Source organism: Chiloscyllium punctatum, chromosome 7 (genome assembly GCF_047496795.1).
Source record: "Chiloscyllium punctatum isolate Juve2018m chromosome 7, sChiPun1.3, whole genome shotgun sequence".
Lineage (NCBI taxonomy): Eukaryota > Metazoa > Chordata > Chondrichthyes > Orectolobiformes > Hemiscylliidae > Chiloscyllium > Chiloscyllium punctatum.
The window spans coordinates 95300168-95313323 of NC_092745.1; the positions used below are offsets into that span (position 1 = coordinate 95300168).

Consider the following 13156-nt stretch of genomic DNA (forward strand, 5'->3'; position numbering starts at 1 on the left):
CTTTGCAGAACAATTACTGAACAAAGGTTAACACAGAGCTGCAGGAAAATCTCAGATATTGACCGCAAACTGTTCTACCTTAACTTTGTGTACAAAGAAGTAAGTGATGTCTTATTGGAACAAAATAAAATGTAAACACTTTATGTTTATATCTCTGGAGGAGCGCATTGTACATTTTAACTTGGCCCTTACAAATTAGTTTTCACTAAAGCACTTGAGGTGAGAAAACAGTGAACATAAATGGTTTTTCCACAAATTTTGTTTGCACATTATGGACAGTGTTAAAGCATTATAAATTGTGGAATGCAAGGTACTGAATATGTAAATTGAGACATTCTAAAGTCATGTATCAGACTTGTCTAAAAATACTTTAGTAGTTCAAAGTTCAGAAGTAACTTATTGAAAACACAGTTCACCTTTTAATTTGTAGAATGTCTTTCCTACTGGAAAGCTGCCGTTCTCCCAATTAATTTGTAACTGTGAAGTCCATAATTTTGAATGCTATCCTTAATGTACTTCCTTAAGGTTGCTAAAAGTTACTTATTCTTTTCTTTTGCAGTTATCTGTGGATGGAGCTAAGAATATACCCTGGACTAACTTCACATTAGTTCACTGCTCATGCAGCCCTCCTGGTGCATATTATTTTGGTAGTGCATGGATCAGATATGATCCCCCAGTTTTCATCGAGAATATAGATTTCAACAGTCTCCAGAAGTGCCCAAAGTGGTTGGACAGTTTTAAGGTAATGTGATTTCATGACCAGTTGTGGCACTGTTTGCTGTAATATTTGTAACACATAACTAATATTGGTATTGTTGGGTTACATCAATAGCTCAGTATTTTTCCAGAATTTGGGAAAATAATTCATTTAGTATTTTTGGGAAGCTGTTGCTCTGATGCTTCCAAGTAACATAACAGAATTGATTACTAGAAGAAAACTTAAGGATTATCTTACCAACAATAAGCTAGTTATCAGTAATCAACCTGGGTCGAAAAGGAGATTTTTTTGCCTGACCGATCACCTCAGCTTGTTTTGAAGAAGTGGCTAAATCAATGATCTGCTGTAGTATGATTTCCAAAAACAATGCAATGGAGAATCTCCCTGCCAATTAAGTGTTCGTCTTTGAATAAGATAACAAAATATCGCTAGAGATTTATGAGAGTATAGATTGCATGGATGTTGATCAAGATTTTACTGGTTTAACGTACATAGAGCAATTATATTCCTTAACTGTTTAAAATATTCTTATCCTGAAAGCTTTTTTCACATGAGATGTTTTAACAAAATTAAAAGACATGCTTTAAAGTTCAGCAAATTTTCATTGTAACATATAGTTCAGCGTTGTAGTGATGGTCCAATTTGCAGAGCTTTGGGATTCCTTAACAGGTCAGGTTCTGATATCTGTTGCACATCTGATGAAAGTTAAGCAGAAGTCATGGGATTCTGTACCAAAATAGAGAAAACACCAAAACAGAGCAACAGAGGTAACGTTTCAAGACGAGTGAACCTTCATCCAAGTGTTCTGACTAAGGGTCACTAGACTTGAAACATTAACTCTATTTATTCTCTCTACCAGACCTGCTGAGTTGCTCCAGCGTTTTGTTTTTGTGTGTTTCAGATCTCCAGCATCCACAGCGCTTTGTTTTATTGTAGTCCAATTAAACCAGACTGCTTCCTCTCAGTGGCTAACTACAGAGAAGCAGTATATCAGATTGGTATCCAAATCATTTTTAGAAATACAAATATAGCAGGATGCTTGCGAGAAAAGGTAGAATTATCACCATTATTTTTGTATTAAGCTGGAAGAAACTTACTTTTTCTTACTTATTTCTTTAAAAATCTGCAGTCATTCCCAAGAAGAGTTTATCATGAATACCTCACTGTGATTTTCCATCTTTGTGAGGTTGCTGTTTCCTCATTGGAAGAAGGTACGCTTACTTTTGATCTGAAGGATCAGGCCTGGTCTGCTTTACAGGTGTTTTCAAAAGGATACTGTAACACTGCAGTTTATCAGTTGCCACTTTACCAAGGAGCTCCCACTCAGGTATGAAATATCTTTGTGTGATGTTAGATTTATCCTGTACTAAAATACTTAGCTTTATTTCAGGCGTGAATTTGTTCCAGAGTGAACACTTGGTTTGCAGACCTGACAACTGTGAGATATCCTCAATCATTTCATTGCTTACCTTCATTAGATACACACCATGGAGAACAAATCATGAGCGCTCAGTGTCATAAAAAGGTCATTGGGAAAAGCACACATCTTCCCATCGATCCGTCCTCATAGGAAGACCAGTCAAAATGTTAGTAGGCAGTAATCCTGATCCTTTCTTGAGGAAACAGTAACATTGCACTAGAGTTACTGGACTAGTGTCCAGTCCAACATGTTTATTTGGAAGCACTAGCTTTCAGAATGCTGCTCCTTCATCAGGTGGTTGTCAGGTAAAGGAGCAATGGTCTGAAAGCCAGTGCTTCCAAATAAACCTGGGTAGATTAGATTAGATTATCTCAGATTACTTACAGTGTGGAAACAGGCTCTTCGGCCCAACAAGTCCACACCGACCCTCCGAAGACCAACCCACCCAGACCCATTCCCCTATATTTACCCCTTCACTTAACACTAGGGGCAATTTAGCATTGCCAATTCACCTAAACTGCACATCTTTAGACTGTGGGAGGAAACCGGAGCACCCGGAGGAAACCTACGCAGACACGGGGAGAATGTGCAAACTCCACACAGACAGTTCCCCGAGGCAGGATTTGAACCCAGGTCTCTGGCACTGTGAGGCCACAGTGCTAACCACTGTGCCTCTGTGTCGCCTGTTGGACTATAACCTGGTGTTGTATGATTTTTAACTTTTTCCACCTCAGTCCAACACTGGCACCTCCAAGTCATGGACTAGAGTCAGTATCAATGCTGGGCAAAAGTTAGGACTGCAGATGCTGGATATTAAAGTTAAGAGTGTGGTGCTGGAAAAGCACAGCAGGTCAGGCAGCATCCGAAGAGCAGGAGAATCAATGTTTCGGGTAAAAGCCCTTCATCAGGAATGAGGCTATGAGCCTCGGGGGTGGAGAGATAAATGTGAGGAGTGGGGTTGGGGGAAAGGTAGCTGAGAATGCGATAGGTGGATAGAGGTGGGGGTAATGGGTGATCGGTTGGAGAGGAGGGTGGAGTGGATAGGTGGGACGGAAGATGGACATGTAGGACAGGTCATGGGGGTGGTGCTGAGCTGGAAGGTTGGAACTCAGGTAAGGTGGGGGGAGGGGAAATGAGGAAACTTGTGAAATCCACATTGATGTCATGGTTGGAGGGTCCCGAGGTGGAAGATGAGGCATTCTTCCTCCAGGCATCGGGTGGTTAGGGAGTGGTGATGGAGGAGGCCCAGGACCTGCATGTCCTTGGCAGAGTGGGAGGAAGAATTGAAGTGAATGGCCACAGGGCAGTGGGGTTGGTTGGTGCAGGTGTCCAGAGATGTTCTCTGAAGCATTCTGCAAATAGGTGTCCTGTCTCCCCAATGTAGAGGAGACCACACCGGGAGCAATGGATACAATAAATGACGTGTGGAAGTGCAGGTGAAACTTTGATGGATGTGGAAGGCTCCTTTGGGGCCTACGATGGTGGTGAGGGGGAGGTGCGGGTGCAGGTTTTGCAATTCCTGCGGTGGCAGGGGAAGGTGCCAGGAGGGGACGGTGGGTTGTTGGGGGGTGTGCACCTGATGAGAGATTCGAGGAAGGAACGGTCTTTATGGAAAGCGGATAGGGGTGGGTAGAGAAATATATCTCTGATGATGGAGTCAGTTTGTAGGTGGCAGAAATGGTGGAGGATGATGCGGTGTATATGGAGGTTGGTGGGGTGGAAAGTGAGGACCAGGGATGTTCTGTCCTTGTTTTGGTTGGAGGGGTGGGATTCGAGGACTGAGATGTGGGAAGTGGATGAGATGCGCTGGAGGGCACCATCAACCACGTGGGAGGGGAAATTGCGGTCTTAAAAGAAAGAGGCCGTCTGGTGTGTTCTGTGGTGGAACTGGTCCTCCTGGGAACATATGTGGTAGAGGCAGAAGAATTGGGAATAAGGGATAGCATTTTTGAAGGAGGCAGGGTGGAAGAACGTGGGTTTGTAGAAGATGTCACTGTTGAGTCGGTCACCATTGATGGAGATGGAGAGGTCCAGGAAGGGGAGGGTGGCATCAGAGATGAATTTAAGGTCAGGGTGGAATGTGTTGGTGAAGTTGATGAACTGTTCAACTTCCTCGTGGGAGCATGAGGTGGCGCCGATGCAGTCATCAATGTAGCGGAGGAAAAGGTGGAGAATGGGGCCGGTGTAACTCTGGAAAATAGACTGTTCCACGTAGCCAACAAAGAGACAGGCATAGCTGGGGCCCATGGCTACCCCTTTCGTCAGGAGGAACTGGAAGGATTCAGAAGAGGGTGAGGACCAGTTTAACCAAACGAATGAGAGTGCCAGTGGAGGGGTACTGGTGGCGACATCAGGAGAAGAAGGAACAGAGGACTTGGAGGCCCTGGTCATGGCGAATGGAGGTATAGAGGGACTGGATGTCCATGGTGAAGATGAGGCGTTGGGGGCCAGGGAAACGGAAGTCTTTGAGGAGGTTGAGGGTTTGGGTGGTGTCCTGAACATAGGTGGGAGTATCAATGCTGTCTTGGAACAAATTTGGAGCCCCTACTTTGAAACAAAAGTAACACTCCTAAAAGGTAACCACTGTGCAACTCATCCCACAGGTTTGATCTACAAAGTACAAACTTAAGGGTAAAATTTCTTCATGGCCAAAAATAGTAAATTAAGCATTGGTTGTCCATGGTATGTTCAGTCTGATATAAAATTCCAACTGCATTAGATTGTAATGTTAAACCAGGCTGACAAAGTAATCTTGTCAGACTATTTCTCAAGATGAAATTCTACCCACTATCCATACTGAAGGTAGCTTGAAACAGTCCCAATTTGACATACTATACTCATTTGCAGGGCGTCCTGGCTGCTTTGGCAAAAGAGGATGCTCAGAGCGTTCTGGGAGATCTGGTTCACAGGGACACTGTAAGTATCATTTACAATTAATGAAACAAAGTTTTGAGTTTGAAATGCAATTCTTTAATCTTATTTTCTTAACAGATTCTTCGAGTGAGGGGTGCATCAGTGCTTGTTCGTGTTGCTGATGGAAGAAGGGCTGAAGAGTTGCAAACATATTCTGAGGCAGTAAGCTGAGACTCTCCTACTCAGACTTAATTCATTCCCTTCTCCTGCCCTACAGGGAATATTCAAACCATAGTGTATTTACAGATGCAAAGAGAAAAAAAAATGACTTAATGCCTTTAAGTTAGTGCAGTTTCTACTCTACAGTCATTAATAAGTGCAAATAGTACCGATAATTTGACTCTGTCAGAAGTGTTTAAAATAAAGTGACGAAATATCAAACTTTTGTTCTACGTTGGCCAAGAGTAGGCTATTCAACTCAAAGTCTATCCTGCCATTTAATTAAATTGTGACTGATATGTTGTGATTAACTGCATTTACTCTCATTGTAGTTGTGGATATGTTTGCCGAGCTGGGCAGTTGATTTAGGTGACATCTTCAGGGTTTTGGAGCCTCCTCTGAAACACTGCTGTACTGTCTCTTCTGGAATTTATTTGGTTCTGGTTGTTCAGTCTAAAGCACTGAAGATGTCACCTAAACAGGGGACTAAATGTCTGCAAGTCAACTTCCTAGCTTGGCGAACTACAACTGGCACCTGAGCTACAAACCTTGAACATTAATTTACCCTCTTTACCTAGTCACTGTTAATCAGCTCACATCAATGTATCCTCCTACTGAAACTTCAAGGAAATGTGTTCCCATGTGCTGAGTTTAGGGATTCATTCGTGTGGAAATTAAAGGTACCACAGATCCTTACAGCAAACAGTACAACTCATATTCCAGACATGAAGTATATAATGTGATTTAATTAATTAATTTTTGATTTGTTTTTTTGAAGGATATTAATCAGTCATATTTACCATCTGAACTCATTGAGTTGTACAAAGCAGAACCGAGTAACACATCACTCAAGGAGATGATTCCTGCTGGCAAGTCAAGGGAAGATTTTAAAAAGCAGCTGTCACTTCGATTCAGAGAGGTATGTAAATTGTCGAACATTTCAAAGTGTGAGAATTTCATGTTTAGTGAAGTAATACAGGACAGCATGGTGGCTCAGCAGTTAGCACTGCTGCCTCATAGAACCAGGGTTCAATTCCACCGTCAGGTGATTGGCTATGCTAAATTGTCTATAGTATCCAGGGATGTGTAAGTTGGGCATATTAACCATGGGAAATGCAGGGTTATAGGGTAGGAGCGGGCAGGGGAGGGGAGCGGGGAGTGGGATGTTCTCCAGAAGGTTAGTGTGGACTCAATGGGTTGAATGGTCTGCTTCCACGCTGTGGGGATTCTATGATATCTATCCTCTTAAGATGCTTTAATCACTTTCTAAAACTCTTCCAATAATCAAATAATTTCACATAAAGAGGCGAAGTAGCCTAAAAAGACACTTGCTCACATTTTTGCTGAGCCCTGAGGAACATTGAGTTAGGAGCAGGCCAATCAGCACCTCGAGCCTGTTGTACCATTCAATGAGATCATGGCTGGGACATGTGGCCTAACTCCAGATAACCACCTTTGGCCCATAACCCTTAATACTTCTGATTCATAAAAATTCTTAGCAAAATTGTACATAGAACATTATAGAGCAGTACAGGCCCTTCGGTCCTCAATGTTGTCATGACCTGTGAAACCAATTTGAAGCCCATCTGGCCTACACTATTCCATTATCATCCATATGTTTGTCCAATGACCGTTTAAATGCTCTTAAAATTGGTCAGTCTAACTTGTTGCAGGCAGGGCATTCCACACCCTTATTAGTCTCTTGAGTAAAGAACCTACCTCAGATCTATCCTGTGTTTATCACCCCTCAATTTAAAGAGATTCCAGGAAATGAAAATGCCCTTTGTACGCCACTCACAGCTTACCTGAAATGGCTGGTTTTTATTTGTACTGAAGTTTCAAATGAAATCCTAGGAAGTGGGGTTGGCAAGGTATAAACAGTTACAATGGGCTTGAAACACTAAGTCTTTCTTTCTACGCTGCCACACTTGAATTACTTCAGCACTTGGTTTTTGATGTTATCTGTTGGAGTTTTGTTCCTCAAGCATGCCATTTTAGAACTATAATGTAATTGAGTAATTTTCCATCTATCATCTCAAACACTGGCATTCTGTGGTGCTGTTGAGTCAGTGGACCATGTATATATTGGGTGTGGGCACCTGCACTCCCTTTTTGATTTTTAAAAACCTTCTTCTGTTTCTGGTTACACTTCAGTCCCACGTTCCTGATCTTCGGGCACCCGGTATGGAGCGGGGAAGGTAGGTCTGAGGACCTCCTCGTGAGTCTGCTCCTGGGCCTGGCCAAACTGGTCATAAACAAGTCCAGGCAGCGGGCCTTGGAGGGGGTAGTTAGGGCCAACTGCCTGCCCCTCTTCCGCAGTTATGTTAGAGCCTGTGTGTCTCTGGAGAAGGGAGCATGCGGTGCCCACCAACACCCTTGAGCTGTTCAGGGGAGGTGGGCACCACAGGGAGTGGAGTGCATTATTTCCCCATCCAACTCCATTTTGATTTAATCCCTGCCCTCCCCTTCACTGTTTGATCACAAAAAAACAAAACTGTGGCAGGGAGGGGAAGAGTTTTTAAATTACCATCCACACAGCTAACGTAGTGGTAATGTCACTTGAACAGTAGTCCATGGCAGACAGTGAAATTTGAATTGAATAAAAAGCTAGTCTAATGGTGACCATACAATTCCTGTTGATTGTTGTCAAAAAGCAAACTTGGTTGCTGACAGAAAACAAACAAAAAAAACGGTCATCCTTACATGTGCCTCCAAACAATGTGGCTGACTCTTTAGTCTCTGGGGAATAAGCAAGGAGGCCTACCTGAACAAAGAACAAAAATCATCTCCAAAATCCTTCAGCTAGTTTTAAACTCCTTTCGTCCACAAGGGAGTTATCTGCTCCATGCATATAATCAATTTCCAGGCCACACGTCTGTCTGTCCTAGCAAGGAGGACACATTCTAAGAGACGGAACCACGGCTAATCAAGCCAGTTAAGGAGTCCATTAAGTTGAGAGAAAAAGGAGGCCAAGTCAGTGATATCCCTAAAGATTGGAATAAATTCAGAATCCAGCAAGAGGACTAAAAAAAGATAAGACTGAAAAACTACAAGGGTAAACTAGTGAGGAACATAAAACTGACAACAAACACTTCTTTAAAAAAAAAGGAAGAGAGAGAGGTTAAGGTGAATATAAAGCCCCTTAGAGAATGAATCTTTAAATACTATTATTGAGAATAAGGAGATGGCAGAGGAGATAAAGATATTTTGCATCAATCTTGACAGTGGAAGATTCTTCAAAACATCCCATTAATAGTAAAAGAATAAGGAGGAACAGGGGAGTTGGTATTAAGTACCATCACTGAAGTCATAGAGTTAAACAAATTAATGGGCCTCAAAAACAAATTAATGGGCACGGTGGCACAGTGGTTAGCACTGCAGCCTCACAGCGCCAGAGACCTGGGTTCAATTCCCGCCTCAGGTGACTGACTGTGTGGAGTTTGCACATTCTCCCTGTGTCTGCGTGGGTTTCCTCCGGGTGCTCCGGTTTCCTCCCATAGTCCAAAGATGTGCAGGCCAGGTGAATTGGCCATGCTAAATTGCCCGTAGTGTTAGGTGCAGGGGTAAATGTAGGGGTATGGGTGGATTGCGCTTCGGCGGGGCGGTGTGGACTTGTTGGGCCGAAGGGCCTGTTTCCACACTGTAAGTAATCTAATCTAATCTAATCTAATCCTCTGGCCCTGATATCTTTTATCGAAGGATCCCAAAAGAGGTAGTTAAATGAATTGGTTGCAATTTTCCCAAAAAACAACCTTGGACCTAGTGAACTATCAGAGGATTCAAAACCACCCCCCCCCCCCCACCATTTGTCATCCCTATTCAAAACAGGAGAGAGACAAATAGTGGGAGTCTGTAGGCCGATTAGTCCAACAGCATTGAAAAAGTATTGGAATCAATTAAAGTAGTAAAAAGCATAATGTTCAGAAAATTAAATCAAATGGAGTCAGCATGTTTTATGAAATGAAAATAGCATCTGTCTGAAATGAAAATAGATTTGTTAGTCTTTGAGGAAGTTTCAACCAGAATAGATCGAGGGAAATCGCAAGTGCATTATTTTTGGACTTCCAGAAGGTACTTTGCCAAAGTACCTTGCAAAAGTTTAATTTAGGAGCCCACAGAATAGGAGCTAATATACTGCCATGAATAGAGAATTGACTATTGGGCAGGAAACAGCAAGTGGGGATAAGAGATTACTTTCCAGGTTGGTGACCTGAGACCAGTGGGGTCTCTCAGGGATCAGTGCTGGGATTGCAACTGTTTACACTATTATTACCAACTTGAAGGAAGTGAATGTTTCGTAGCCAAGTTTGCAGATGACAAAAATGGGTGGAAAGTCAGGTTGCGAGTAGGATACAAAGTTGAGGAAGTATTAATAATTGGGCAAACGGAGTATAATGTGGTAAAATGTGAAGCAGCTCATTTGGAAGGGAGAACGAAAGAACAGGGCATTATTTAAATGGAGAAAGTCTGCAGAAAGTTGCAACACAAGTGATTTGGGAAAACTTGTGCGTGAAAAACAAAGCTGGCACACAGGTGCACCAGGTAATGAGGAACTCTTAAAGAAAACAGCCTTATTCCAAGAAGGTTGGAATATAACAGTTGAAGTCTTCCTGCAACAGTACAAGGTGAGACCACATCTTGAGTACTAAGAGCAGTTTTGGTCCCTTATTGGAAGAAAATATTTCATTTCACTGGAGGTCAATCAAGAGAAGGTTCATCCTTGGTTTGGAAAGATTGTCTAAACAGCAAAACAGACAGGTAGGGACTGTAGTCGCTACAGTTAAGATGAGAGATGATATCATTGAGACAAATTTCTCAAAGGCTTAACAGGGTAAATGGTGAGAGGCGGTTTCCTCTCACAGGTGGTCTCAGATCAGAGGGCATAATCTCAACTAAAATGAAAGAATGGGGATGCAATTTAAGATGGAGATGAGGAGGAATTTCTTCTGAGTGTTGAGAGTCAGGAAATCCTTGCCAGACAACTGTGGGGGCAGAACCTTTTGTATATACAAGGCCGAGATAGGATTCTTGATTAGATGGGGAATCAAGTATTATATGGAAAAGGGCAAGAAATTGAATTTGAGCGTTGTCAGATCAGCCACAATTGTACCAAATGGTAAGCATGCTCGAGAGGCTGAATGGCCTACTCCTATTCCCATTCCTTACGGTCTTTCCTAGCCTGCCACGCCACATTGAAGATGGAACCACCAGTGAGATAATTCACTAAGATTATTCCAACTGCTCTACAGCTCAATTTCAAAACTTCCTTCAACACATTCTCAGAAAATGAACACCAAATGCTGAAGTCAAAGTGCCAGCTACCATCCTATTTTCAAACTTTGCCCCTTCAGGGTCCTTGCCTCCAAAATAGATTTCCATCTCAACATAATTCCAAAAAGTCTCTCTCTCAAACAAACAAAAGGCACAAAAACTCTCAACGCAAAATTCATTGTTGAGCAGTAGAGTAAATTAAAAATGAGGGGTGACAACTCTGGCAAATAGGAGTGAAAGAGCCTTGTAACAGCTTGCAAGGACATTGGGATTCTTAATCCAAAAAAAAAATTAAAATGCAAAAGAAATGCTTATTTCCCCACAGAATACTGTACGAGCATCCTGCCTTCAGATTATGAAATCTAACAGCCAAGTTCTATTGTAGTTTATGTTTAGCACAATAGACAGTGGAAGGAAAAGTAACCAGAATTACCAATCAAGTCTGGAATTTTGATCAGATCATCTGCCTATACTAAAGTGAAAATCATTAATGCCAGGAACAGATTTTTAAATGTTCAAATGCAGATTAAAGGTGTACTAGTTTTACACTGTCCTTACATTTAATAGGATCTTAAGTTTCCATTGAGCATTGCAAGTATTACAGTCTTTTCATATTTTTCAATTCAACAGCTTGCGTTACACTGCTGATGACAATTCCTCACGACCTGGCTGGTCCACAAACTCCTGGATTTACATCTGAAGACAGGAGAACTGGAGTACCAACTGTGCTAAAAATCAATAGCCTTTCCTGCACAAGAAGTCAGCAATGAAAAGACTTACAAATGCAGGATTTCCCAATTTGTTGCATTTACAGTTATACACAATGTACGATGAAGTCCCATATTTGATTATTGAAAATGAAACATACTTTAAAAAAAAACCTAAAAAAAAACAGAAGGGAGAATTCGAAAGACAGTTGGGCAAGATTCGGATTGCAGATTTTAGTGGAAGAATTTTATATTTAATGGTTTGAAGTGTTAAAGCATTAAACACAAAGCAAACAATGCAGGGTAAGTCCAGGCATCTGGGTTTTGAACAGGTTGTTAGCAATGATAAAGTAGAAATGGAGTCTGTGAAAGGCTGGAAGTACTGATCATTGTAGGATGTGAAGTTTGCTTGAAAGTTCATGCCATGAATTTAAGAACATCCAACAGTACAGCACAAGCTAAGAAATTGGGTCTGGGTGGGTTACTGTGAGGGTCAGTGTGGATTTGTTGAGCCAAAAGGGCCTGTTTGCACACTACGAATTCTAATTCGCAGTTACAGACCCTGGTCCACCATGTCAGTGTCAACCACTATGCTATTTTAAACTAATCCCATCTGTCTGCTCTACTGCCTACCTGTTCATGTCTGTTTAAACGCCTCTTAAAACATTACTACCACATATTCTCTTGTCCATTCTCTTTAAACTGGGCCCCTACCCCATAACCTTAAACCTATGCCCTTGAGTAACTGACTATCCACACCTCAATTTTTTAAATACTTCTATCATATCACTCCTCAGCCTCCAAAGTTCTTGCAAAATCTACAAGTTTATCCAACCTCTTCTGATAGCTAATGCACTCCAATCCAGGCAATACTCTGGTAAACCTCTTTTGCATCTTCTCCAAAGCCTCAACATCCTTCCTATAATAATGGTAAATTAGGACTGCACACGTCTCCAAATGTGGCCAATCTAAAGTTTTATAGAACTGCTGACTTTTATGTCTCATACCCCAACTGAAGGCGGCAAGCATGCATATGCCTTTTTACCACCTTATTCACTTTTTGCCACTTTCAGCAAGCAATGGACTTAAACCAGAGATTTCTCCATCTACAAATACCAAGGGTCCTGCCATATCCTGTACACTTTGCTAATGTTTGACCTCCCAAAATGCACCACCTCACTTATCTGCATGAAACTGCCATTTCTCTGCCCAATTGATCTTTATCCTTTGACAATCTTCCTCACTATCTTTTACTTCAATTTTCATGTCCTCTGCAAACTTTTACTAATCAGCCCACTTACATTTCCAACCAAGCCTATACATAAACAGAACTTCCACTTTGCAGAACACCAGTGTTCAGACTGCCAGTCATTAAAACCCTCTCCACAACTACCAGGTCTTCTATTACCAGGCTAATTTTGTATCCAAATTACCATAATCCCACGAGACTTATCTTCTGGACCAGCCTACCACGAGGAACCTGGTTAAAATGCTTTTCTAAAGTCCCTGTAGACACCACTCAATGCCCTATCCTATTTAACTCGAGGAAGCAGCAACAGAACAGTCACAAGTGTTATCAATCCAGTCAATTCAAACAGGTTTATGTCAAAATAAATATACAATGGTTTCAAACAATTGCCAAGTTGAAACAGGCAACTGCATGCTGGCCTTCTTTGCATATGGAGTTAATTCTAATAAGCTGAAATTGCCAAATAGAAACAAACAGTCCTTTGTGGCTAATAAAATGTACCAAACTAAACAATACTAACTTTAGATGAATTCTGGTCTCAGAATCTACACAGCATGGTCACAATACTATGTATTTACAAAAAGCTTTAAAAAAGTAGTCAAAACCACTCTTGCAGTGAATAAATAAAATCTTAAAACAAGCAAGTGACTTAATCGAATGGTGTACGAGATCTAGCATGTGATTACTGAAACTAAACAAAAATTTGGTTCCTTAACTCA

At 41.6% G+C, this 13156-nt stretch overlaps 1 protein-coding gene across 1 annotated transcript in view; it reads left to right on the forward strand.

The window, feature by feature from the left end:
* LOC140479359 (uncharacterized) overlaps nucleotides 1–13150 on the forward strand; it is a 41546-nt gene extending 28396 nt beyond the window's left edge. The window contains exons 10-15 of the mRNA XM_072573269.1: nucleotides 560–742; nucleotides 1848–2045; nucleotides 4986–5054; nucleotides 5130–5213; nucleotides 5989–6129; nucleotides 11112–13150. Coding sequence (XP_072429370.1) covers nucleotides 560–742; nucleotides 1848–2045; nucleotides 4986–5054; nucleotides 5130–5213; nucleotides 5989–6129; nucleotides 11112–11129 — 693 coding nt within the window. The 3' untranslated portion in view covers nucleotides 11130–13150. The remainder of the gene's footprint in view (nucleotides 1–559; nucleotides 743–1847; nucleotides 2046–4985; nucleotides 5055–5129; nucleotides 5214–5988; nucleotides 6130–11111) is intronic.
* The last annotated feature ends 6 nt before the right edge of the window (nucleotides 13151–13156 follow it).